At 41.6% G+C, this 26730-nt stretch overlaps 4 protein-coding genes across 7 annotated transcripts; 1 reads left to right on the forward strand and 3 right to left on the reverse strand.

Annotated features, from left to right (window-relative positions):
• Nucleotides 1-2016: 2016 nt before the first annotated feature.
• LOC308313759 (uncharacterized protein) lies at nucleotides 2017-5578 on the reverse strand. Its single transcript, XM_080761058.1, has 5 exons — nucleotides 5487-5578; nucleotides 5347-5390; nucleotides 3060-5254; nucleotides 2203-2244; nucleotides 2017-2072 (listed from the first exon to the last, which is right to left on the reverse strand). The coding sequence occupies exons 1-3, from the start codon at nucleotides 5501-5503 to the stop codon at nucleotides 3105-3107; spliced, it is 2211 nt and encodes a 736-aa protein (XP_080617184.1). The 5' UTR covers nucleotides 5504-5578; the 3' UTR covers nucleotides 2017-2072; nucleotides 2203-2244; nucleotides 3060-3104.
• Nucleotides 5579-6288: 710 nt separating this feature from the next.
• Nucleotides 6289-19806, forward strand: fbxl13 (F-box and leucine-rich repeat protein 13; the record flags this gene model as incomplete). Its single annotated transcript, XM_080762144.1, has 16 exons — nucleotides 6289-6337; nucleotides 6661-6822; nucleotides 8442-8629; nucleotides 8735-8870; nucleotides 14124-14176; nucleotides 14454-14554; nucleotides 15305-15434; nucleotides 16012-16110; nucleotides 16384-16504; nucleotides 17561-17723; nucleotides 17836-17955; nucleotides 18069-18192; nucleotides 18309-18389; nucleotides 19038-19172; nucleotides 19297-19460; nucleotides 19591-19806. 16 exons carry the CDS (start codon nucleotides 6289-6291, stop codon nucleotides 19778-19780), a joined length of 2016 nt encoding a protein of 671 aa, XP_080618270.1. The 3' UTR covers nucleotides 19781-19806.
• Nucleotides 8910-15510, reverse strand: LOC308314385 (leucine-rich repeat-containing protein 17-like). 4 transcript variants are annotated; one of them, XM_080761998.1, is made up of 7 exons: nucleotides 15380-15510; nucleotides 13594-13756; nucleotides 12939-13412; nucleotides 11915-12138; nucleotides 10595-10750; nucleotides 9441-9582; nucleotides 8910-9350 (listed from the first exon to the last, which is right to left on the reverse strand). In XM_080761998.1, exons 2-7 carry the CDS (start codon nucleotides 13716-13718, stop codon nucleotides 9077-9079), a joined length of 1395 nt encoding a protein of 464 aa, XP_080618124.1. In that variant the 5' UTR covers nucleotides 13719-13756; nucleotides 15380-15510; the 3' UTR covers nucleotides 8910-9076. The 4 variants fall into 4 exon arrangements, with proteins under 4 accessions (XP_080618124.1, XP_080618125.1, XP_080618127.1 ...); XM_080761999.1 differs by having other exon boundaries at nucleotides 13594-13791; nucleotides 15375-15508; XM_080762001.1 differs by having other exon boundaries at nucleotides 13594-13791; nucleotides 15380-15498.
• Nucleotides 19807-21284: 1478 nt separating the features above from the next.
• On the reverse strand, nucleotides 21285-26197 carry fam185a (family with sequence similarity 185 member A). The gene is made up of 8 exons (XM_080762002.1): nucleotides 25463-26197; nucleotides 25253-25365; nucleotides 25066-25158; nucleotides 24266-24404; nucleotides 22539-22580; nucleotides 22305-22403; nucleotides 21912-22046; nucleotides 21285-21743 (listed from the first exon to the last, which is right to left on the reverse strand). The coding sequence occupies exons 1-8, from the start codon at nucleotides 25914-25916 to the stop codon at nucleotides 21631-21633; spliced, it is 1188 nt and encodes a 395-aa protein (XP_080618128.1). The 5' UTR covers nucleotides 25917-26197; the 3' UTR covers nucleotides 21285-21630.
• Between the last annotated feature and the right edge of the window lie 533 nt (nucleotides 26198-26730).

Genomic DNA, 26730 nt, shown 5'->3' on the forward strand with positions numbered 1-26730 from the left:
TCGGAAACCCAGACGTTTATATTTCCAGGAAGCACTGATTCAGGGACTGAATATATTCATTGCATGCATGATGTTTATATTTTTTACGTTATTGCAAATGTCTTATATGCACATAATTTCTGACACTGACATAATGGCAATCATAATGAACAGTTGAGAGTTCTAGCACATGTTTTAGCAATTTTTTTATAATTTACTAACTTTATGGTGTCCTAGATATCACTTGCAGGAAAATAATAAACAGGTCAGAGGATGTAACAATTTACATTTATATAATTGAACAGTAACAGAAGGGTTACAAGACGTCGTTTGTGCCAACTGCAGTGGACATTTTAAATAAAAAAAATGTTTAAATAGCTCCACCACCTAATCCCTACATCCCATCACTGTTGATGCGTTATGGGAATGCATATAGTATTTTAATGCATTTGTGTATTTTATGTAATGATGTTTTGATTGTTGTATACCAACTGCCAGTGTGCCAAAGGCTAATTCTTTTTTTCTTTACCTTTAATTATTTTAATTTGATTTTGAGGCAAAAATTTGTTGATGATGCAGAACACATAACCTCCATGGCAAAAAGCACTGTGGACACCATCATTGTGGAGCAAAATGAGGTAAAGTATGGTTCGACCATGCTCACTTGCAATCACAAGTCAAGTCAACTTACACACAGTAAAATCCTTAGTGTTAATTTAAAGCTCTATTATGTTTTTTTGTCCAATCTATGTGGTATAATGTAGGGCTAATATAAATACAATTGGCATGGTTGTATTTAGCATCCCTGCTCTTCTTTATTTTTTTGACTTTTTGCCTTAATTGATAGGGTACAGTAATTTTTTGGACAGGAAAGGGGGAGAGAGATGAGGGAAGACATGCAGCAAAGGCCGACGGGCTCGGGACTCGAACCCACGACACGCCGTCAGGCTGGATTCCCGGCATAGGTGACACTATTGAGACATTTAGATCCCGTGTCTACATTGGACACGACCCCGTTTCTCGTTTGACATGAATTTTGACCTGAAGGTCACATTTTAATTTCTCCCTAGAGCAAGCAGGCAGGCTTCATTAGCTCAGAAAAATATCACCCGGGCCTCAAATCTGGGGTAGAACAGAAAAGTTACATATTGCAGCTTTAACTCCGGGAGTGTAGTAAGTGTACACATGTAAATGGACCCGTTAAGTGTCCATCTATACAGTCTAACTCTAAGGTACACTGGGGATTTTACTGTGTAAATCCCAGAATACGTCAAAATAGAAATGTGGCTAGAATGGTTGTTTTGGTGCCCTTTACAATGTTATTCCATATTCTCTTCCAGCTGCCCTATAATCGGTTTGAGAAAGCCTACTCCTGTTACAGAAGAAATGCACTAAATTCTTGCTTCAGGTAGGCCTGCAGTAAAGCCCATGATTGACAACTTGGTGATAATAATTAATTCTTCTTCTTCTTCTTCTTCTTCTTTCATAGAATTTGAGAAGAGGAATGACAGCCACAAGCAGTTGTACAGTGGCGTTGTTTTGGCAATTTTTCTTTTTTTTTCAGTGGCATAAATCTCAGGGGCAGGCATACATAATGACATCAATCTTGTATCTTTCTAAAGTAAAATAAATAACAGAATTATTAAAGCAGATATAACAAAATCTGAGATGTACCATTTGCATATACTGTAAAAGGCAAAACATATTTCTTCTCCCCTTCATATTCCCAATTTAGTAAGCCAATTCCAATTCATTGCTTCTCTGATCCTTCCATGAGTCTCCTCTGATATACCCGAGCCATCAAGCCAACCACCTTCTTTTCACCTGAGTGAAAGGCCCCCCTAGTGAAAGGCCTCACTAGGGGGGCATAACGCACGTTGAGGTACGCTATGCTACCCCCCAAACAGGCACCCTGACCCTTAGGGACCTATGCCAGAGACTTTGAAACTGAAATATTTAATCAGTAGCTATTTGAGGGATAAAGTCATGACACAGGATTTGAAAAACACATCTGTAATTCCTTTATTGATTAGTTATGGTTAGAGCAGAAAGACAAGGTACAATATTCACTCCAGAAGATGTAGCAACAGCTCCTATTGAAAGAATAAAAATATATTAGTCATGGCTATATGTATATACTATATTATATATATACTATACATGTTCAGAACTTGTTATCAAAATGTATAATGGTAATTTAATTTGTAATATGGCAATACTTACCTAAACACAAAGGAGAGTAGGTCAATCACCGGCTCAGCTGACCTAAAATAAAAAAGGGATTAAATGCACTACAAATAGTTACAATATTAAAAACCTCTACTTGACACAATCTGGCTTTTGCTTATTGTGGCCTCAAATGGTCATGTTATGATTCAGGTACAGTTTGAGACAACTTCCTCCCAAACTCCCTATGTGGCTGAAATGATATGTTCCAATATATTACATATTGCTCTGCTTCCTGTCTTTTCCTCAGTGCGACTGTCTCTAAACCATAAAACATAGCTGGTCTCACCACCGTCTTGTACACTTTCCCTTTGGTGCCAATTACATAAAACATCATTTGAAATGTTCAATGGTGTCCACTGTAACATGTTATGTTACAGTGTATGTGAGTGTTTGAGAGAGAATACTACCCAATATAGGTCGGTTCCCTACAGTTATTGATAAATGTAGGCCCTGGTGCCTTGGACCCCTACTTCTGCCTGGAACTCATAAGTGTAATATTCCCTGACCAAGCAATAATTATGTCTTTAAAGAGTGGTAGAAGTTGGGGTTCCAATCCCGGGTAGGATATGGATTTTACAGATTGCAGCTACCAAACCACACCAGTTGCAACTCCTTGCAATAAAACAGTTTTAGGTCAACCTTAAGTTGCATTGGTGTGGTTGACCTTAATGGTTTTGTTGCAAGGAGTTGCAACTGGTGTGGTTTGGGCTTAAGGAATGGTATAGTCAGCAGTGTTCAAATGAAGAAAAAAGTGGAATGTCCAGCAGTGTTCACAGACAATTCAGGAGGGTTACTACAGTACATAATTCTATTTTAGGTTACTGGTATATTTTAGTTTAAAAAGGAATTACCTTTTGAGATCCTAGGCCGTCACATAATGGGATCTTGTGTTATTTCTACGATGACCTCTGGGCAGGTTTCCATTTGTCATTTGTAGCCTTATTATCAGATAGGTGCAGTTGGCTGTAGCGGGTTTGAGAGAAAGACACTTTGCCCCTTGCATAGTTGCCTCTGGACTGGACCACATAATTGGGCATATATGGGTCATATGGAGAATTAAGCCTTTGAGAACTTGAATATTTATCACTTTGATGACGAGCACCATCCTGAACAGGACTAGAATAAAAATGTTTGTATTCAAGCAGCTTTGGAGAAGGTCTATAGGCTCTGATGCTGGCCTGATTCTGCAGCATGGAGGGGGGCATTTTTCCTTGACTTTTGGCTGGTACATGTAGAAACAGGTTGACAGGTGGAATAGGGTTCATGCTGGCTACATTTACAAATCCACCACTCTCTTGAGAACCAACTTCATTTTGTCTTGAGACACTGGGTATACCAGGCTGCAGTGTATTTGGCAGCATATTAGATATAAAAGGCTTCTGGATACTGCTTTTGTTTGTCATGGATCTTGGTCTTGGTTCCTGGCTGATGGTGATGCGTTTCTGCAGTGAGTTGTCCGGTTTCTGCTGACCCATTTCCTGTGCAGTAGTGATGGATGGATGAACAGGATGGATTCTTTGGTCACCCAGGTAGCCATCTTGGCCCCTCTGGCCGAAGAGAGAGGTAGTTTGTTTCACATTGCCAACATGTGCTTTGACTGGCTGCTTTATAGATGAGACTTTCTTCTGATAATCAGCAGGATCAGTGACATGTCTATAGACTAAATTGTTATTTAATGGGTAACTTTCATCGTTTCTGGGATTGAGGATAGCCACCTCATTATATTGGTCTATCTTTGGCACATTAGCTGAATTAATTGGAGGAGTTTGAAAACTCACATATCCACTGCTACTCTGAGGTGATGCCTGGCCTGAGCTTGAATCAAAACCTGACATGCCCCACTGGATGTCTACCGTCTCCTTGTCCGGGGGGAGTTGATATTTCTGAGATGAGGTTGCTTTCCCCATTCCCCTGGGCAGTAGATTTGGGATGGAGAGATGACCGTGTGGTTTGACCTGAAACCAATAACTTGATGGATGATTATTTTCAACAGAATAACTTGAGGGCTTTTGTGCAGAGGTGATGTAACCATTTTGATTTGTATTGCTTTCGGTCTGTTGCGTCATTTGTTTACTTTGGCTTTCAAAACTGCTGGAAGGAGATGCATAGTTTGACTGTTGGATATTTGACTCAGGGACAAATTCCAAAGAGGATTCACTTACAGGGCGGCTGAAACCATCAGACACACTCAAAGTGTTAACCTGGTGTTTGTCCACATGGCCACTAAAAGAAGGATCCTGTGCAGAAGACACACTAGACAGAATTGATCTTGGATAAGTTACAGACACTCTGCCGAATGGTTTACTTGCGTAATAACTAGGGGCATATTCCTTTCTTGCTAAATGGGGTCCAGGATCAGGCCCTCTGCCAAACAGTTGTTGAGTATCATAATCACTGGTGCTGGAGAGGAGACTTTGAGTAGAGATGGTACGAGGGTTCGCATGAATAGAGGTGTTTTCACTTGGCATATAGTTGATGGCCCATTCAGTCTCTTCAGACACCATATCCACAGGTTCAACTTCATTCCAGTCCTGTTCTGGAACGACTTGATTTTGGTCAGGGTTTTCTTCACTAGAATAAGGCCCACCACCAGCTTGGAACTCGTTGCTAGCTTGTTGAGTGTTCAAAAGTCTTTCATTTTCTATCATGTCCCGGGCTGTTTGAAAATGTACTTTCACAGAACTTTCTGGCCTCAGGAAAGTGTTCTTCATAGAGTCCACAAATAGTTTAAAGTCTCTTATTGTTGGAAAACGGATACCCATCGCATCTGCATTTGTTTTCTGTCGTTGCATAAAACCATGAAGGGGCCGTTCATGGCTAGTACTTCCATATGCAGGTTTTCTTACCACAGGTTCAGTGGAGGTCACATACAATTGCTTTAATTTATCTTCTGGGGCATTAAACTCCTCCCTGGGGTTATGGGGGTAACCTTGCATAGGGACGTTTGAAGATACTTCAGTATATAACTGTTGTAGTGGGGCATACACCCACCCTTTACTGTTGGAGTCATCCACACCAAGAGGATATCCATGTACAATATTGTATCCTAAAAACAGACAATTTATAATCAAATGAAATGTGTTATTGTTCAAATCAATGGAATGTGTAATTGTATCCTTTGAGATCTGAAATTCCTACCTTTTTGAACACAACAAATGCAGCCCCATAACAGCCAAGAAACCCTGAAAATGTTTACAGGTAGAGAATGAAATTGAAAACTCTTGCCAACAATGTGCCATCATCTGCCATGCATGCACAGGAAACTATCATCCACTCACCCAAAAGGAAGAGCCATAGTAATGAGTCCACACTCCACAGCACCCACTCCCACCAGCAAGCTCCAGACTCAAACTAACAGCTCAGACACTGGTGGTCACTCTATTTCTCATTTCTTTGGAACAGCATGGCTGTGCTCAGAGGAAAAAAAATACTGTATATGCCTCTCTGTGAGGGGAGGAATCATAAGAAAATATGAGCAAGGAATCAAAGGATAGTAAACCTCAACCCAGTGCTTGCTGTTGCTGTGAGCTCAGCTGAGCTGATTATTGTCAGCTGTGGCTGGGCGTGAAGATCAATCTAATTACAAAAGCACAGGTGCCCAAGTAGAACCAAAACAAGTTGACATACATGACAGGTTGAGATCATCACAATATTTTAATAGACGAGGATAGTCCTGATAGTAAACATGGTAAAATGCCTCTGCCATAACTTGTCATTTATAACTATCTCACTCATTTGTTATACAAAACTTGATTTGCAGATGCAAGCATAAATATGTTTCTTGGATGGTTCAGATGTTTGATTAGTTGGTGTTACATTTTTCCATTATGTCACAACAGCTGTGTAAATCAGATTCATGTGAATAACTTTTTTTTGGGGGGGGGGGGGGGGGGGGGGGGGTAGTCTATTGGAACTACCTTGTCATTTTTAGAGTTAATGCATTTTGAAGTAACCTTTCACAATAGAAAAAGCAGTCCAACAAAAACTGTAAATGTTTAAAAAGAATTATAAACACATAAGCTATTATCAGGAGAGACTAAACTATGGTATTCATGCTGAGTAGAAATTTGACTCATGAGAATGAAAGTCCAGTGTATTGTCTCTGGATCGCTGGTTAACAAGCTGGAGGGTTAGGGTGGTCACTCTATCCTACAGATTCCCTTTCACCTCCTCTGTTGCTTTGTGTCGAGACCCATATCACTATCATGGCTATTTGTCAAGGTCTTGTTTGTCAGCTACTAAGCACATTGAATTTGGATATCTAAACAGCTAATTCCATTAATAGGAGAAATTGCTTTGATATAATCTTGTAACATATAATATAGGCTACCTGTAAATTATTGCAGATTTTATTTTATTTTATTCAACATTCCGGTCTAGTCAAATTGAGTTCCCCAACAGGTTACGAGCTTCGCTATTGACTGAATTAATAATGAGCTCTGTTTGTGGGAGGGGACAGAGGATGGAAGAGGCTCACTGCCAAGAAGAAGAGTGATGGCTTAAAGCTGGATGTGAAGATGGAGATCGCACAGAGGCACTATGAGAGGAAACAGCAGAAGGTGGCATTCATCAAATGGTTGAACTGGCTACAATTTCACAAGACATCACAGGCTGGTAGGTAGACAGTTTGGCATATATTCTCATCCAAAATGTAAGAGATTTGTGGCAGAATTCTGTGCTACTGCAATTTCATTCAATGTGTAGTGTAACTTTTGGAATGACAAAACAGTTTGGGATTTTTTTTTTTTTTTTCAATTTAGCTGCCATTGAGAAGCTTCGAACGGTCTTAAGACACGTCCACCTTAAACCTATTATAGTTTCATGGTGCCACATTGTACAGGAGTCAAAGAAGACCAAAGAGTACATTGAGGTATGCCATTCTCATACAATATGCCCTTTTAGAAGTTGTGTACTGTGGTGTACCGGTATGTACAGTATATTGTATGTTTTTGCTTGTGCTTGTTAAGTGTGTCCTCAACAAGAACTTGGACTTGGATTTATTTGAAATGGACAGCAACGAACATCAGACTGGGGAAGGACTTTCCATGCTCCCAAGCAAGCTTTTGCTAAAGGTAGCCCCTCGCCCACATTTCCCTTATTGCTTGTTTCCCATGAGACAGTTTAGTTCAATCACACAGAGATGGCCATGGATTTAAAGCTGTGCTGTTTACTTGAGCTCAATAAGACTTCAGGCATGTATACATAGGTCATACATATTGCACAAAACTTCAAGTGGACTTTGCTGAAAATATGCACCATGTCCATTTAAGGTCAATTGTAGTCTATCATGTGGTCCATTATGGCCTATTATCCATTATTATTGTAATGTAAAGGTTCTGTTTATGAAGCAATACTTGCCCTTGTAGTTTAGTGCATACTACATACAAATAATGACTTTAGAATTGCTTTGTATGACTCATCTGTTGATTAGATGATTGTTTGCAGGGTTGTTTAAGGAGAAATAATAATATCTGATTTCACTGCTTGATTACTGCCACTGACTGCCAGTGGTATTATACTTAACATCTTCCAGTAGCCTATGTTTAAGATTCCAGAGAGGGTTGTACCTTAAGTGTTGTTACACCAGTCTGTCTTAACACCCTGTTTGTTTCAGTGGGTTTACAATGTTCTTGCATAGAGTCATTTTATCATCATGTCATTGATCGTTCTGCTGTTTTCATCAAACACCTCTCCTAATGAATATATCCCCTTATACTATTACTATGTTTGGAGAGAGAAAGTGGCTCTTTGTACCAATGGAGTTGGCAGGGTACTGTATGCAGTGGGTACAGCAGGGCGGTGGCTGAGGGGCCAATCAGCCCAGCCCTTTTTGTTATTGGTGGCTAGGTGCCTCTTTTAGGCTAGCCAGACATTCACAGACATTCCCAAGGGACCATCAATTCATCTGGACTTGGTTTTCCAGCCATATGGACTGCAAATGTTTAGCACACAATAGCTCCACAACCCTTACATACAAAAAATAACGTCACCCACTTCTTTACACATGTAAACCTGTGATTCTAATTCTACATGTAAATCTTAATATTACTACATATTACTACATTAGCATTATCAGCACTACCTCAGGCTCTGATTTGTAGTGTACTTTCTTGGTGGATATAGACAATACTACATACTTCTAACATACTGTAGGCCTACATGTTTTTGTAGGTACAGTAATAGTATACTGTTGACTGGGTTCTGTCTTGTGAAATAATAATGACAATCAGCAGGGTATCCTCTTTTACTGATGTATAAAGCATTCCAAAATGTACATCTCCACGTATCACTCCTCTCAACATGTTGCATGTCTATTTGTCTTCAGATCTTTCAGTGTCTTGACTTGAAAGACCAGATGAACTGTGCTGAAGTGTGTTGCAAATGGAAAGCTGTCATTCAGTCAGGCTCACTGTGGAGTCGGGTCTGTATCATGCTTGTAGTATTTAACTGATAATTCATTGTTTTTGTAATATATTTTTCAAACAAAACAACAAACAAACTAATTTGTACATTTTGGGCCTTTCAGATCAACTTTTCCGTGGAGAAAGACTGGATAACAGACATCATAGTGAAACAGATTCTACAGCAGTACCGTCCATTTGTGATCCATCTCAACATGCGTGGATGCACATCTTTAAAGTGGACCAGCTTTTCATGCATCAGTAAGTGCATTCTGGCACTGTACCTGTGATATTTAAAATGAGAACACACTAAAATATCATCATCTAAGAGTACAAAAGTTTATATATTCTTAATATTTTTATGAAAAATACAACACACAAAAATACAGAAAAAGTTAGTTTCTCCATCTGATACAGACTGCTTTTCCGTGAATGTGAAAAAGGAAAATGAAGAGCCTTTTTTAAGTTCATAGCCTGATGATCTGGTACTTCTGGGGCGTTCTCAAGTGACCCGGCTCCAGTTCTTCCTCCAGCTCTCCCTGTGCTTCCATAGCCGTGTCCCAGAGTTCAGGGTCCGTCTCACTTGGGTCTGTCTGGCCACGCTGTCTGGGGCACTCTCTGTTGTAGGAATGCACATATTCCTCCACACTCTCTCCAGCGTACTCAACAGGGGAGCGGCACAGCAGGCCAGAGTGGGACACTCCCGGGTGCAGGCGCAGCCAGTACACCATGTAGTGAATGCTGCGAATATCATTTTTTTTTTTTCATTATGTGTTTATATTTGTGTCATAGCCTAACGTTAATGGATACTTTATAAGCAGTGGAACCCACCTGTAGTCACACACCCAGGGGTTTCCTTCCAACTTGAGCTTGGACAGGAAGTAAAGATCTTCTAGAACCCCATACTGGAAAGAGTGCAGACTGTTTTCAGACAGGTCTAGATCACGCAAATGCAGGAGTCCGGACAGGGAGCCTGGAGTAGAAGGGAAATGAAAATAGAGGATTAAGCGTGAGTACAGGGTGTATATAAAGCCATTTCGTTGCGCAGATTACTATGAAAACCTGAAAAACCTGTAAGTCCGTCGATCTGTCCGTCATGCCTCCATATATAGCCACCAGTACCTCACGCCTTGTGACACGTCACGCCACCACATATGGCCGTCAATCCCTCACGTCTTGTGACACGTCACACCACCATATATCATCAAACCCTGGATAGAAGACTGGATCATCACCTGGATCTGCATATATGGATCTGACCTCAAACCCTTCTCTGATCTGTTCTGACATTCCGTATGTTGATCCTTCCTGTCCTTCCTCTTCGATGTCTCCCTTTTGAGTTTCTGACCCCCCATGCCAAAGTGCCAGTGCTCGCCCAGCAGTCTGCCGTCACCCAGGCGGATGCATGCACGCAACCTTAATTGCCCGCTTCTCGTCCCAAAGTACTGTAGTAGTAGTAGTTGCGACCACAGGTCGCATTTACTATGAAATCGTACATTTCCCGTCAGTCCCCATACATGGGAATTCCCCCATATATGGTGCCCAGGTCTCGTGACATGTGACATCCTTCCTCTCCCTTTTGACTGATACCTGTCCATTCAAACTCTAGACGGGTCAAAGTTATTAATGCAGCTGCGACCGGCAGCCGGCAAAAACTAGAGTTCTCAACAGGCCTGCTTCTCGGCGAGTAATTGTAAACATGTGTTTTTCTGTCACTGTCACTTTGAGACATTCCTTCCCAGAAACGTCCCATGAAGTTCTGGCATTGACTCATGCATCACATGATGTTGAAACTTGACAGTCTTTGTTTTTGTCAATTTGAAAAGACAACGCATACTTTTCAAAAACAATATAAACCCAAGCAGGCTACATTTTACAGTATTATGAATAGAAAACATATAGGTTATTGTACTGAACTCTATTCCACCTTTCTCTCTCCCTCCTCGAAGGAGAACCTGCAAGCGTGCGCACGCAAACTTGCATACCTGTGTCAATGCGCGTCAGGTTGTTGTTGCTGAGGTTGAGTGTCCTCAGACTCCTGGCTTCCTTGAAATCTCTGGCCCTGAGGTGATTGATGCTGTTATGGGACAGGTCCATTTCAACAATATCATCTAGAATACCTGTAGGAACCTCTGTTAGACCTGGAGAGAGAGTGAGAGGGAAAGGAATCACACTACCACGTTGCTTTTGTTAATTTGTCATTTGTGGTTCTAATATTTATTGCGTAATTAGCGTTGTTGCATTTTCCATCTGTATGACAGTGTTCTTGGGACAATATAGACGAAGACAGTTCAGCACATAACAGTTTGACATCCCCTAGGCTCTTTGGCAGGAACAGCAACTGGAAAACTGGCACTGGGCCAGATTCAAGTTCTGCCCCATACCGTGCATACTTACTGTACATCCAGGCCCGCTCAGCCAATACTCTTGCATCAGAGCAATCTAACAGATCAAGTTAGGCAGTTTAGTTTACCAGATGTACTTCACATGCTGGTGAGAACTTTATTTGACCAATAGCTTATTTATCATGAGAAACGAAGAGCGTACACAGCAAAATCCTCAGTGTTATTTCAACTACCGTCCATAAGTGTGATTGATCATGATAAATGAAGCATGACACTTCATAGCAATAAATTGGAAACTGCTGTCAAACGAACAGTCTTTGTCTGCCAGCTATGAGTCTGCCTCTGACAACCCTCTAAAAGAAGTGGAGGGTTTGTCATTCCAGTGGGGTGACTACTGGGATATTTAACCCTCTAAGACCTGCATTAATTTCTACTTGCAAAAAAAATATTTCAACCTTACTACTACTTTGTACTACTAGGACTAAGACTAAAAAAATATGTTAAAAAAATAATAATAATAAAGTTTGATGAAAAATGTATAATAATTATATAATAAATTAATAATTTACATTTGGGGGATATCTTTCACAATAATGAATAAAACATGTTCTAGACATTCTAATGATCACAAAAAAACATATATTACAATTATTGTACCTACTTTTATTAGGGTAAAGGTCAAAAGTCTTAGGTTAAAAAAAAATCAAAATCGCCAGACAATCACTGATGACGTTTAGGTGAAAAAAGAACAGAAAAAAATTATAATAATTTAGTAATTCATTAAAATAAAATTGTTGCTAAAAAGCAACGCTGGGTCTTAGAGGGTTAATCATGTACATACGCGTTTTTTGAAACAGAGCCCAAGACGTACTGTATTTACCAAACCCCCCTGCATAGGAAACACATGTTCGACACCTGCACACTAATGCATGCACATTACACTGCCGCTTGCGAACCAACCTCTGTTTCTGCAGTCCAGACGTGGCCGGGGGAAGAGGTATGTGTGGCAGGAGGTGGTGGCATCTGGCTTGGTGCGGATTGGAATTGGAAGGGGGTCCAGAGGTCCCAAAACCGGCTCTGTTTCATCGCCCTGGGCATCGCTGGCGGGGTCTGGCTCGCGGCACAGATGCTCAGGGTCGACCTGCTTCAGCTTCCTGCTTTTCAGCCTGAGAGGTTCTGCACACCTGGCAGATGAAATGATAATCAGTCACAGTGTCATCCTCATAAGATACACGAGAAAATCATGTGACACATGAGGAAAATGGGATTCTGTCTTGGTGGGTGTATTGTTTGCAATACATATTTCCAAGGAACTTGTCTTAAAGAACGGGGCGGTGGTGGCTCAGGGGTAGAGTGGCCAGATGGTTGCAGCAAGGTTGCCAGTTCGAACCCGGGCTCCCCCAGAGTTAGTGTCGAAGTGTCCTTGAGCAAGACTCTGAACCCCTAATTGCTCCTGATGTGCAGGTTGGTGCCTTGCATGGTTTCCGCTGCCATCTGTATATGTGTGTGTGAATGGGTGAATGTAATGCACACTCTCTGTAAAGCGCCTTGGATAAAGGCGCTATATAAATGCACCATTTACCATTTAAAGAACCATACCAGCCATTTTGTTGTCTATTCACAACTTCGACATATAGTAAACCCTTTATTTTTAGTTTTTTTTTTTTTTTTAATTCATATAGTCATTAAACATTGCAAAACTTTCCTGAATAATCAAGTCAGTGTTGGCTAAACATCATTTTGCGATTAAGTTCTGGATGTTTTAATTTAGTTCATAAATCTTATTAGCTCGAGGGAATATTTTCAGCCACACTTTTCAAATCACAAACCACCGTATGCGGAAAAGGGTTGACAGTAATACTGTATGCCATGAGTCATAGTCAATGGGCTAACCATGCCAGACCACCAGTACGATCCTTTAAAGAACATGTTTCCCAGTAGAATAATGGATTGCTGTCTGTACCAAGTTGACCAAATCATTCACCTGGCATGATTTCCTAGGTTGCGGTTGCTCGGGACCTGTAGGGTGCGTATGAGACTGTCCATCGTGCAGAGGCAATTCCAGGGATTATCGTAGATGCGGAGGTAGCGCAGGTTGGGCATGGGGATGAGAGCCTCCTCGCTCAGCGTGCTCAGTTTGTTGTGCTGCATCAGCAGGGTGGTGAGGTGGGTCAGGCCCTGGAAGGCCCCTTCCTCCACCACAGAGATGTGGTTCTGCTGCAGGTCCAGGCTCTTTAAGCCCTCGTAGCCGACAAAGGCCCCGTCGTGAAGGACCTTTATCCGGTTGCGGGCTAAAAGCAGGTGGCTGGGTTTCTGGGACCAGGAGTCTGAGGCAGGGATGGCGACAATGCGTTGACCCTGGCAGTCCACAAAGACACCGGTGGAGTCTCTGGACTCTGAGCAGGCAGGCAGCCGTCTGGTTGGGCCTGATCTGCCATGGCGCCCACTACCTCTTACCCTGTTATGACATGGAAAGAAAAACATTTCTTACTATAGTTGTGAGAACAAAATAATGGTGACAAATAATTTAGATTGAACAGTACATAGATTCAGACTCAACAGTAAACTCTTACAAAGTAATATCAAATTTGTGTACGACGATTCAACGAAGTATAAATTGGGTTTCAATTAGACTTTACCTGTCTCTGGTGAGGCCATGCCTGGCTCCTTTGAGCCCTTTGCCCCTCCCTCCTCTTTTGATCTGGGTGGATGGAGGAAGCAGGAGCAGGAAAAAGAGCGCCAATAAGGAGGATTTCATGTGCATTCTGAGGTCAGCTGCTATTCTCCTTTCAATGGGAAGAGCTGGAGATTTTGGAAAGGACTGTTAGGAAAATAGACTTGGAAACAGAAGCAAAAGGGGTCACGGGTTAACAGTGTTATTGTTGATGAGACACAGCTGCTGCTGCAGACAGCATGTTATATAAGAATGTTCCAGAATGTACGCATTGCTTTGATGTGCAGCCTAAAAACCACAAGGCTACATTCCTTATCATCTGACCTGGAAGGCTATTTAAGAGCACTAAATCATAGCTGTGAAGCTAAATGTATTACATTGTCATGTGCTATACACTAACACATAATTTGTCATACTTAAAAGTATACTAATCCCACTCTCACTCTCTGCTTCTCTCTCTCTCTCTCCCTTTTTCTTCCTCTTACTCTGTCATAGGTAAGTGCAGAAATCTACAGGAGCTCAACCTCTCAGAATGCTCCAATATCACTGTAAGTGAATCACTGCACACATTACTGACAATGCCTATAATCACATACCTAATCCTGCCTGTGTATGCTTGGTGATACAGTACAAATTAAGACCACATGTGAAATCCTGACACGTGGCTCATAGTAATCTGGTTTTTTATAGTACGCCTACCATCATTCTCAAAAGGTAGCTCAATACCATTCAATGTAATGAACTTTTGTACCAATTATTTGTACCCACTGTGGTTTATACCGTCCATTGTGGTTACAAACATGACGTCCATGCCTTGTCTAATAGGATATGATGGTCCAGAGAATTCTTGAAGGGTGTCCCAACCTGCTCTACCTGAACCTCTCGTGCACACATGTGACAAACCGAGGTCTGAGAGAGCTGTCCAGGTAAATCTCTGCAGTCTAAGGATCTGTTGCCAACCTCTAGACTTTTAGGTTTTTATGATTTTTCTATTGTCTCTAAGCCCACCCAACTGAACCAAATTGCCCCTTTTCATTGGCCTCCTGCTATCGTGTTCCCAGAAAAGACACTGTTTCTGTTTCCCCAAAGTGCAGCTCACTGCCAACTTGTATTTCATGTCAGAAATGAATGCTTGCTGCCTATAGTGCCATTATGTGATTAACCACTTTGAACCTGACATCCCTATTTTGGGCATGTTAGACATATTCAAACATGTTCGAACCTAGCAGAATGTTTCACAAGTATAACCCTTTTAACTTAAAAGGGTTGGATCTACAGTAACACCCAGAAAGTGAGGGTGACTACGAGCAGACCACGATTGAGACCACCATGTTATCCCATTTTTCCCCAGGGCATTTTAGCATTAATTCAGAATTCGAAATATTCTCGTAACAATGCATGTCTGCACCAGTGGTCACCTGAAGTTATTAACTCTTTCTTTTCTCGTGTTGGTTCTCTTATAGTTATTCTTAATGCTCTTCAAAGAGAAATTCATATTACAGGACAAGAATTTGAAAGCATTTTCATTCCTTTATAGATACTGTCACCTCTTCTCTTCCAGAGTACATGCCCATCTAAAATCCTTTTTCCAGAAAATATCTTAGAACTGAAAGCTTAAATAAAAAACATTTGGTCTTTTATTTACCGTATTACTAATGCTATTGCTGGATTTCCAGGAACTGTCTCAGCTTGCAGTACCTGAGTCTGGCCTACTGCTACCAATTCACTGATAAAGGCTTACAGTACCTTACCACAGGGAAGGGATGTCACAATCTCGTCCACCTCGACCTCTCCGGCTGCACTCAGGTCAGTGGGTCTGCTCCTCTTCGTCTTATATGTTCTCTCCACATGAGTTGCAGCTGTAGTCAGGTCCCTGCTTTTTTTTTGCCTTTCCCAACAAGCCGAGTATTCAGTTTCCCTGGGATAAGTTGAGTCACTCGCCTCTACTTGGACTGGTTAGGCCTTCTGGTCTCTTACTGTACACAGGTCAGTGCCGTACAGTGCTCAAACTCTGTTTAGTCAGAGGAGCTCTGGAAGTTGTGCAAAGAGAGAGAGAGAGAGAGAGAGAGAGAGAGAGAGAGAGAGAGAGAGAGAGAGAGAGAGAGAGAGCAAAAAAGGGGACTGTAGCCAAGAGGAGGGCTTAGATTATACACACCAAACCAACACCCACCCACCCACCACGTGCACACTACATAACATCACACACATCCACCGCAACTTTTATAAACATATATCGTCCCTGGAGTGAGTGTTGGTTTGGTTCCAGGTGGTGTGGTTTCACTCTGCTGGCCATGATAAAGTGATGAAATAAAGACAAACTGTAACCACAGAAATGGTTTAGATTTCAACTCCACATTCTTGCCTGGTTTCCTCTTTTCCCCAGATGACGGTGGATGGTTTCAGATATATCTCAGCTGGATGCACTTCACTCAAACATATTGTGATCAATGATATGCCCACCCTGTCAGATAAATGTGTCATGGTAAGGATGTTCTCACCTGTATCCATAACCACATAAAGCAATTTCTAAATACACTGTATTTTTGCCTTACAACAAAGTATTTAGGGAGTAAGTGGTTTAAGATTGTCCTCACGTAAACATGCATATTGCATAATGTATCCACTCTGGAATGTTCAACAGAGACTACTCTTTAGAATAATGATATTGCCTACTTGGAAATAATAGTTTGTTAAAATACCAATTCAATGTTACAATAAAAGAAGACGTTAATCTGAATCCTATCTTTTTCAACAGGCACTGGTTGCCAAGTGCCGCTATTTGTCTGCTGTCTCACTGCTAGACACGCCTCATCTGTCAGACGATGCATTCAAAGCCATTGCTGAAGTGGCCAAACTGAGAATATTCAGCACAGAGGGTGAGACAACTGTGACCTGTTATTCACATTCCAAAACCTTCATAATCTCCCCACTTAAGTACCCTAACTCCTCTCGTGTGTGCTGTCGTCTTCTAAGAGCAGAGGCTTGGCCTTTTAGGCCACTCAATCTAAGATTTGACCCAAAAGATATTGCAATAGTAATCGTTCAAGGTTTTTTATGATCCTAGGGTCATCCAAATAATTATTAAAAATGTATTATTTTATAAATGTTGGATCATGGTAAATTCAGGGGTTGAAAGTTGGGGTACCATTGAAAACCTATTTGAATGATGCTTTAAGTAGCATGTGACATGTCAAACTAGGGGTTATTCAGCCATAGCCGTTTTCACAAATGTGATGAGGTCATCACATTTGGGAACAGTGTTTTTCGTGCAAAATGAATGCTTGGAATGGGTTCAGAATCATGAATAACCCCTAGTTTGACATGTCACATGCTATTAAAGCATAATTCAAAAGTGAAATGTTTGCCTTATATAGGTTTTCAATGGTACACAACATTCAACCCCTGAGTTTAACATGATCCAAAATGTATATAATAATCTATTTTTAAGGATCATAAAAATCCTTGAAAGATTACTATTGCAATTTATTTTGGGTCACTCCCCTCTTTAGCTTAGATTGACTGGCCTATTTGGAACAGTTTGAGTGTGTGTGTGTGTGTGTGTGTGTGTACGTACACTGTATGTAATCTATGTTTATCCCCTCAAAAGTAGACAAATGAAAGTAAATAAATGTGTTAAAAATTGGACAATAGTTTATGTATGTATGTAAAAAGGGGTCTTGTACTGCACTTGGTTATGCAAAACCAGAGTAGGATATGATCATAATTTATGCTATTTCAAGGAGGGGGGGGGACTTTATATTATATAGTCAGAGCATGTTTATTCACAAGCATAAAAGTAGCTTAAGCATACCTAATTACTTTTGTAAACGATCAATATAATCTTTTTTAAACATTGTATCTATAGTGTACTTACATTTGAACCAAATCTCAGTGCTAGCATTGAAACATATGAATACCTATTTCTGCGGCAGGCAATGACCACATGACGGATGTCAGTTGGAAGGCCCTTTGTCGTAGCTCACAGGGCCTCCGAAGGCTCCACGCCGCAGACTGCCCCAGGATGACCGACGCCAGCCTCAAATCCATGAGCACACTGAAGAACCTGCAGTACCTGGACATCTCACATTGCAGCAGGTATGTTTATGACATTGAAATTTACCCTTTGATGATGCAGCACTGTGAATGATAAATAAGAAACCCCACTCTTTGCCATTATTCTTTTGCAAATGAATGTTTATTGTTTAAGGGTAGGAGATGTGGGGATGCGCTACCTGACTGAAGGCGCCTCGGCAACTAAATTGCGAGAGCTGAACGCGAGTCACTGCAGCCGCATCAATGACATCTCTGTCAAGAGGATTGCCCAGAGGTATTTGTCTGCGAGCACGCATGCACGCACACACACACACACACACACACCTTGCACCATGGTCTGCTGTGCAAAGATACTGAGTGCTGTGTGTGTGACCAATTCATCACCAGGTTATCTAAGCTGTACCAGCTCAATGTGAGCTATTGTGAGAGCCTGAGTGACAATACCCTAGAGTGGCTGAGTGGCAGCTCCATCACCTCTCTTGACATCAGCGGATGTAATATCCAAGATCAGGTAGTGTGTGTAAGCTGTGTGTGCTCACAAGTGCACTGTAAACATCTGATTGAAAATAATTCTCTTTGTAAAATGACAGTGTGCACCTTTTTAGCGAATACTCTTTGCCTGTTTAGGGACTGAGTGCACTGGAAGGAATTCACTTGAAGAAGATGGTTCTCGCCGAGTGTGCCAATATTACCGACATTGGCATAGAGGTACAATTCTAGCTATATTGACACTCCAAGTGAGTCATATTTGTATCTTTTACATGAGTGTGCTCATTTGGTCTTAGTTTGTTATAATTAGCATACACTCGTATTCCAGAGACGTAAGAACGTCAAACACGGTGCCAAGATTTGAGGTTTGGACAGAATCTGGCAGGGATAATAAGCAACAAAGTAAACATACATTACATAATATACATTCATGCAGCAGGATGACCAAAGTAGTAGTGCAAATAGCAGTAAGTACACTTGTGAGCTATAGCAATCCTGAGCTAGATAGATACGATCAAAAAACTGTTGTATAAAGATATACACATTTATTAATGTGTCCAAAACAAACAAACCGGCAAAAAGGTGCTGTTGGTGAATGTGTAATTATAAGTTAAAGACAGCTGGGTCCTTGTTCAGAGCTCTAATAGATTTAGGGAAAACTGAGTCGCTGGCAGTGTAGGCGTTTGCCTGACAGCAGCAAAACATTACATTGCTGGAATGGTGGGAGTCCTTTATAATTCTTCTATGAGTCATGAACATAATATGTCAAACAACAACAAGAGGGCTTAATATGCCGTGCATTGCCGTCTCTTGTTTGATCATCTCTCATCTGTTATTACAATCACCATTTACGTATTTTTCTCTGAGATGTTCTGCAAGCAAGTGAAAGGTCTGGAACACCTTGATGTGTCTCACTGCGTAGCGCTGTCTGACCAGGCCATCAAAATTCTCTCCTTCTACTGCAGAGGTTTAGTCACACTACAAATGTCGGGTTGTCCCAAGGTAAAACACAAATACATCAGTTTTAAGTTATTTGAAGTGTCAGTTCAGTGAATCTTCAGACTTCTATGTGCTCTGTGCTCCCAACCCCCTCCCCCCCATTTCATTCCACGCCACGTTTTACCAGATGACGGATGTAGCGATGCAGTACCTGACATCTGGGCTGCACTACCTGCGAGAGTTGGACGTGAGCGGCTGTGTGCTTCTCACCGACCGCACGTTACGATACCTTGAGAGGAACTGCCCTCCCCTCCGCTTCATCACGATGGCCTACTGCACCGGCATCTCCAAGTATGCAACACACACTGCATGCAAAACAATACAAACTTTTTAACTTAATTGAACTTATACATGCAGCATGTGCTTCTGGTGCACTGCAGTGGAGGCTGTTTGTGATAAATGCACATATGTGTTCCATCAGGCTGGCGGCCTTGAGGCTGCAGCCACGTGTGCAGCACTGGGAGCACAGCAGTGATGACCCTCCCTATTGGTTTGGATACAACAACATGGGCCAGATGGCGCATTCAATAAGAATGGCCGACAACACTGATGACACTTGGGAGGAGGAGGATGGGGAGCGAGCGCTCAGCGACAATAAGAGCAGGAACTGAAGAGAGATTAAGACTGACCCTCGAAACTCCTCACACATGGCTTTATTCTTCCTGGTGTGTGTTTCCTGGTGTGTGTTTAGTCTGTCTGTAGCAAGAAGTTACACACCGTCTGTCTGTAGCAAGAAGTTACACACCGTCTGTCTGTAGCAAGAAGTTACACACCGTCTGTCTGTCTGTAGCAAGAAGTTGCACACCGTCTGTCTGTCTGTAGCAAGAAGTTACACACCGTCTGTCTGTAGCAAGAAGAGTCACTGCACCAGTGGTGTAGGCAGCACCAAGCCCTGGACCCTGAGACGAGCCATCTCCGTGGGCCCCGCAGCCCCACCTTTAGTCTTCAGAGGAGTCGAGGACCCCCACCCTGGAGCCCATGTGAAGTGTCCCAGTCCGATGCCCCCCTGCACAAGACATGCATACACAAGCATTTAGAGTCTACATGCTCCCCCTTGGCCAAATTATCCGACAATATAACATCTCATTTCATTGTTACGCAGACGACACTCAACTCTACCTCCCCCTGAAACCCAATGACCACTCCACACTCACCAACTTAAATAACTGCCTTACGGACATCAAATCTTGGATGGCACAGAATTATCTCCAACTGAATGACAGCAAGTTTGAGGTCGTATTATTTGGTCCACCTGATTCCACTACTCAAATCCAAAACAATCTCGGCACCCTCTCCACTTCTGTCAAACCCCACGCCAAAAATCTAGGAGTATTTTTTGACTCAGCGTTTAAATTCGACAAACAAATTAATGCAATAGTCAAATCCAGTTTCTTTCACCTCCGCTCCATCTCCAAAATCAAATAATTTCTCTCCACACACAACCTTGAAATAGTCATCCACGCACTAATATCATCCCGGTTAGACTACTGTAATGCCCTCTACACTGGGATTAGTCAGTCATTCCTGTCTCGTCTTCAACTTGTCCAAAATGCAGCAGCCAGACTCCTGACCGGCACCAGAAGGAGAGACCACATCACCCCTGTCCTGGCCTCTCCACTGGCTGCCGGTCCGGTTCAGAATCCAGTTTAAAACCCTCCTGTTTGTGTACAAAGCCCTCAATGGGCTGGCCCCCTCCTACATCACCGACCTCCTATCCTATCCCCCCTATACCAGGACCCTCAGGTCAGCAGACAGGGGTCTCTTAGGGGTTCCGCACTCAAAAAAGAGGCTCAGGGGCGACCGCGCCTTTGCTGTCTCAGCCCCCACTCTGTGGAACAAAATTCCCCTCGTGGTTAGGTCTGCGCCCTCCGTTGAGTCTTTTAAATCACAACTTAAAACATTTTTATATTCACAAGCCTTTACACCACCGACATGATCCGGCACCTTTCCTTTTAGATTATTCTGTCCTATATGCCTGTTGTTTTATTATTGACGTCTTCGGCACTGTATTGTATTGTATTGCATTTGTGAAGCACTTTGGTACAATGAGAGTTGTTTTTAAATGTGCTATATAAATAAATTTGATTTATAATACATACATATTGTACATAACATGAAGTGATGACCATGACCCCATCATTTCATAGAATCATCTTGCCAAGCAGAATAGCAGAATTGTTCTGTTTTATATCCAATTAGAGTTGAGGTATTTCTGTATTACATCATATTCAGTACACATACTTAACCATTTTGTCATCACAGTAACTTATAGTAGTCCATGCATTTAGGCATGCAGAGACAAATTAACTATGCTTAGTCTTTGAGACAGATGATATTCCCGGAAAGCACAAACTTAAGTTTGGAAGAACATAGTCCAGAACCTAGTTCATTCACAGAATTAAAGCTCCTGCAAACAAACTAAGAGCTTTTACAACCTTCCATAAAACACTTCATTCAGGACTCAGCTCCCGAGCTTCAGGGATTCAAACCAGCTTTGTGTCTTCAGCTTGATGGGGCCTTGGTCTGCCTGAGCCTTAATCCACTGGTCCACCTGGGGCTTGCTATTCACATGGCCTGAGAATAGACAAGAGTAATAAAAGACAGTTAAATTGCGGTGCTGGATGCCACTTTTGCTTGTAGAATTGTCCAAATATTAGGGACACCAGATTGTTGTGGTTATTAATAGTAGTTAGTAGTTACACAGTGTTTTAGGATAGTGTTTAATGACAAATGAAGACTAACCAGTGACTGTGGTTTGGCTGTCAGTTGTGTTGTGCTCCGTGCTCTGTAGGATGACCTCTGGGCTGATGTCCACCGATGCTCCACTCAGCTCCACTCTGGCTCTTATAGATGAGGGTACACGTATACACACTGTCCCTAGGAAGAATGAGTTTGTAAAAAAGACAATGGAGAAACATCAATTAAAGAGTAAGAAATAGTTTTGGACCAAGGCAGTTGAGTCTGAGATATATGACTCATACTCGTTTTGTATACTCATTCATAGCTGTAGTTTATTCCCAATATTACAGTGTGGTAATGGCATAAGATGGTGCAAAACACAGGATTCATATAATTGGGTTAGAGCGATTAAATGTTTTTAATATAATGTACAACTGAACTTTTCAATCTGTTTACCTTCTTGACTGTGGAGGTCAGCACTGCCACTGTCGCCAACGTATATATCAATGTCTCCACTCTTTGAGGAAACCTTTAGACAGCCATGATTTGAACCATCTGAAATGGCAAAGCAAGCCTCTGGTACTTTTGTCTTTGTGATTAAGATGAAATACACAGTTCATTGTGCCTTGTTATTCAGTTGTTTTACTGTATATAACCAATGTTTGTGAATTGAATAACACACTTGCTTACCTACAATTACATCTCCAGAGATGTTTTTCACAGTGGCATTACCTGATAATAAAACCAAGGGAAAAAGTGAGTGTTGACAGTGTTACTGTGACAAGCTGTCAATGTTGCGTACATACTGTACTTTTCAGCTCCCTATAGATGGGCGGTGGGCGCAAAGTCGCCAACACACTTTGTATGTGCAGACTTGTCTATGGAATTGTTGCCAGAGACAACACCCCTTTTTCAAACTTTCTTAAACCTTCCATATTGAAGCTAACAGGGTAATTGTTTCCATGCCCTCTGGGAAGAGAGGGGACCGTATATTGTACAGTATGTCAGGAATAAGTCAAAATTCTCTGTGGTTGATTCATCTTCTTATCTTGGCATCACACTAGCATTCAATTCCGTTCTCTTCTTGATCCAAAAATAGGCGTGACACTTGCTCTATTAAAATAATAAAATATATATTGTATCTTGTTTATTCAAAGCCATGATGTTTTGGCCCAATCTGCCTTTTTTGGATTGGTTAGTGTCAGACTCCATCATAGCCCACAGCACTTGCCCTGGCCTCGACCTCCTACAGGCGTATGCACAGGCTCAACTTATGTAACTTAAATAGCACTTTATGTAGACATAGCACTCTATAGTGTATAGTGTATACACATACTGGTAGTTTCCTTAGATAGATATTGCACTTTTAGATTCTTAAGCTTACATAGGATTCATGATGTATTACCATTTTTTTGTTCTTGCTTATTGTAAATCGCTCTAGATTAAGAGCGTCTGCTAAATGCCTAAATTGTAATTGTAAAGGTCGTCATGAACAGCGCCTGGACCGCTAGGCTTTTGTGACACACAGAACCAAAAAAGCACTTGTGGAAGATTGTTGACCTACAATACATAACCTCAAATTAATTCAACATTATTTGATTATAATGTATGTTGTTGTGTGTAGTAGTACACCCAGAACAAAACTACAAAAGCACACACAATTTACAATTTAGCAGACGCTATTAATCCAGAGCAATTTACAGTAAGCAAGGTTACTGGAGACACAAGATAGTTAATGTATGTCACTCTGAACCATCTCCTGGTTCAAATTAAATAAGATTCTTTCAATGCATCTGATGAATGTTTTTACACTTGAAATCTTCCTCACCCCATCTTAGATTATAATGACAGAAGGATTGCTTGTCCATGCATGTGGTTAAGATGATGATGGTAACGTTGTTTAGCTCATACATGGAAAACTGGTGGCCAAAGCCTGGAAAGTGGAAACCAGACAAATCTGCCACCGGAAAATATAAATCCCTGGGGCAATTGATCTGGCACATTTGCGGCCCCACCTTCACTTAATGCAGGTCAATATCGGAATACTGATATATTATTGATTTTAGCCTTTACAATTCCAAACATGCAAACATGACCAGTCTATATTAGTAGCTTAATGACTAGTATTAAAAAAGTATTGTCTTTTTTGGTCCATCGAATTTGCAATTAAGTTCATAACATAAATGCATTTGAAATTAAATAAACATTTTACTTTTCAGGATTCCAATTCAAAAATAGCAAAAACAATGAGGATTTCATCTCAAATATAGCAACAATAGCAGATCTACAAGTTCAAAACACGTCACACTAGATCAGCTATTTTAGCTACAACAGTATTATGCAGTATTTCCCTCTGGAGTGAGTGTGGAACTAGACCCTCTCCATCTTCAAAGTTGCCCACCCCTGGTTTAGCTTACCATGTACGTGACCCAGCTCTACTCTCCCAGTGGAGGATGTGACAGAGGTGGACTCAGCATAGATGGCTTTGACTTTTAGAGGGCCATGTTCTGTTGACACATTCATTATGGTTCCTTGGAGCTTCTTTACGTCCACTGCCTACAAAAGTGCAGACAGATGGATTACTAAATGGCACTGAAAAAGTACTACAATAACCACCAAGGTGCTAATGTTTGTAGAAGAGAATACAGTCAACGTAAACAATTTCACTCAATCTCCTGTCTCTCTTAAGTGTCAAAGTCGTAGTATTTGTCACACGTCCTACTGGGAGGAGACCCCGGGGCAGACCAAGGCACAGATGGAGGGATTACATCAACTCACTGGCCTAGGAACGTCTCGGGATCCCCCAGGAGGAAGTCACTAATGTTGCTCTGGTGAGGGAAGTCTGGAGCTCTCTGGTGGAGCTGTTGCCCCGCGACCTGACTACGGATAAGCGGATAAGCGCATTTGACCCATCTCTTGGAGTGGTGTGGCGCAGCCGTTCCACACTTGGGAATCAATTGTAGTTGATCTAAAAAAAAACAATCCAACCCTTGATGCTGAGTGCCAAGCAGGGAGGCATTGGGTCCCATTTTTACAGTCTTTGGTATGACCCAGCCGGGAATGTACTATAATTTGTGAAAACAAGTTGCAACTACATAATACATACAATACTCTCTTAAAATAATATAGGCTAGCACTGCCCCCTAATGACTGCTGACTGAAAGAGCAGACTAGCCTGTAATTTGTAAACGAGTCAAGTAATGTAACTTTGACTTACACCATTTCCTGATGTAAAGATGTCCACATTGCCATAGATGGTGCCCATACCAGTCACATTTCCTCCGTGAGACAGCACCTCAATGTGATGACCCTATGATGTGACAAACAACACTCAGTTCAGCATTAGGACAATTCAATGTTGACTAGTTATTGCAAGGATTGTAATTATTTTCTTTTACGTCTACCTTGACCGAGTGTAGCACACAGTTGCCCTTCTCTGTTTGCAGCTTACAGACGTCAGCACACTCCATATTCTGGACGTGCACATTGCCCTTTCCTTTGGTGGTGATGTAGAGATCTGGCACACAAATACACAGCTTTAATATTACTAGCAGTTGAGTTATCTGATGCTTGCCTTTCCAAACATAGTGTGTGATGCCTATTCCTATACTTACTACTTTTGGTGGGTGCAGTCAGTAGTACAGACAGGTCGCTGCTGGCCCTTTCAGCCAACACCGAAAGCTCTTTGTTTTGTTCATCATACTGGACTTGGAAGTCTAGGAGAACACCCTGGTTGTCACCGTGGACTGTAATAAAGGCTCGGTCCGCCTCAGGGAAGACAAGTGGATCCAATGGGGACACTGCTATGTTGCAACCCAGGTGTGCGCGCACTACGCTGAACGGGTCAACGGCAAAATCCCACTGCTTCAGAGTCTTCTCTGCCTCCTTGGTGTTGGTTGTTGTTGTTGTTGGAGTCTCTGACTTCACACAGGGAGATGCTGATACATTCCGTAACGTTGTTGAGGACCACGGGCTTGAAGGTGTTTGTTGCCGTGCTGTTAATGACTGCCAGCGCAGAAGAAGTCCAATACATGATGCACGCTGACACGCTACTGAACCCCAGAACATCACGGACACCGTTGGTAAACAGTATTATTAAAGCATGTACATTGCCGTCGGCTAGTGGAAAACTAGCCCCATCTGTCGTGGAAAACAAAATACTTTAGTAAACAAGACACATTCTTGATCAGAGGACATAATTTGTCACCATAACCTTATGGGAAATAGACAGATGTATTTAGGTAATCTTCAAAGTCGCAGCCATTACTTGTGTCTCCACTGTCTCCTCCAATCAACACGCAGCCGGAGTCCGACACGCCTTGAACAGAATGTTGGGAATTGGAGTCTTGTAACTGAGTTTTTTCGGTCCGTGTATTTTACGGCCATTTGAATTCTAATTTCGTATTTGACAAACAGTATTCAGAATACGGCTTGGTGTTCTGAAAACTGTTTGTCAAATATATAAATGGTAAATTAAAACATAGAATATGGTTCGTTTTCTGAATACTGTTTAGAAATTGTTAATTCAAAACTTAGAAATAGGTATTTTAAACGAAAATATAACCCGATTCTAGATTTTCGTTGGTGTCGTTCGAAACATAATTACGAATTAAAGTAGCGGTGCGTCTTGTTTTGAATTCTTAATTCTGTTTCGAACGACACCAACGAAAATCTATCGCTGACCGTCATACGCAAAAGTTGCGATTCTTGCGAATTAATTTATTTCGGAGATAAAGTGTTAGAATATTCTCCATACGCTTTAAACCACTTGTATTAGGCCCGGGGAATGCAGGTTTAATAAGGCCACCCCATCTCTCTCCCGGGCCAGGTTGAGAGCGTTCCAGATCAACAACTACAGCAAGAGCAAACAAACCCAAACTGT

This window comes from Protomyctophum bolini (genome assembly GCF_963924005.1).
Source record: "Protomyctophum bolini genome assembly, chromosome: 4".
Taxonomy (NCBI): domain Eukaryota; kingdom Metazoa; phylum Chordata; class Actinopteri; order Myctophiformes; family Myctophidae; genus Protomyctophum; species Protomyctophum bolini.

Coding starts and splice junctions, on each gene's coding strand:
- LOC308314385 (XM_080761998.1), bottom strand. CDS start 13,718: ATGCACATGAAATCCTCCTTATTGGCGCTCTTTTTCCTGCTCCTGCTT. Junction 13,413..13,593: donor CATGGCCTCACCAGAGACAG/GTAAAGTCTAAT, acceptor ATGTCATAACAG/GGTAAGAGGTAGTGGGCGCC. Junction 10,751..11,914: donor TCTGGACTGCAGAAACAGAG/GTTGGTTCGCAA, acceptor CTCTCTCTCCAG/GTCTAACAGAGGTTCCTACA.
- LOC308313759 (XM_080761058.1), bottom strand. Junction 5,255..5,346: donor CATTTGTTGTGTTCAAAAAG/GTAGGAATTTCA, acceptor GTCTGTTTTTAG/GATACAATATTGTACATGGA.
- fam185a (XM_080762002.1), bottom strand. CDS start 25,916: ATGTTCTGGGGTTCAGTAGCGTGTCAGCGTGCATCATGTATTGGACTT. Junction 22,581..24,265: donor AGAGCTGGGTCACGTACATG/GTAAGCTAAACC, acceptor TTTTATTATCAG/GTAATGCCACTGTGAAAAAC. Junction 22,404..22,538: donor CTCTGGAGATGTAATTGTAG/GTAAGCAAGTGT, acceptor TTGCCATTTCAG/ATGGTTCAAATCATGGCTGT.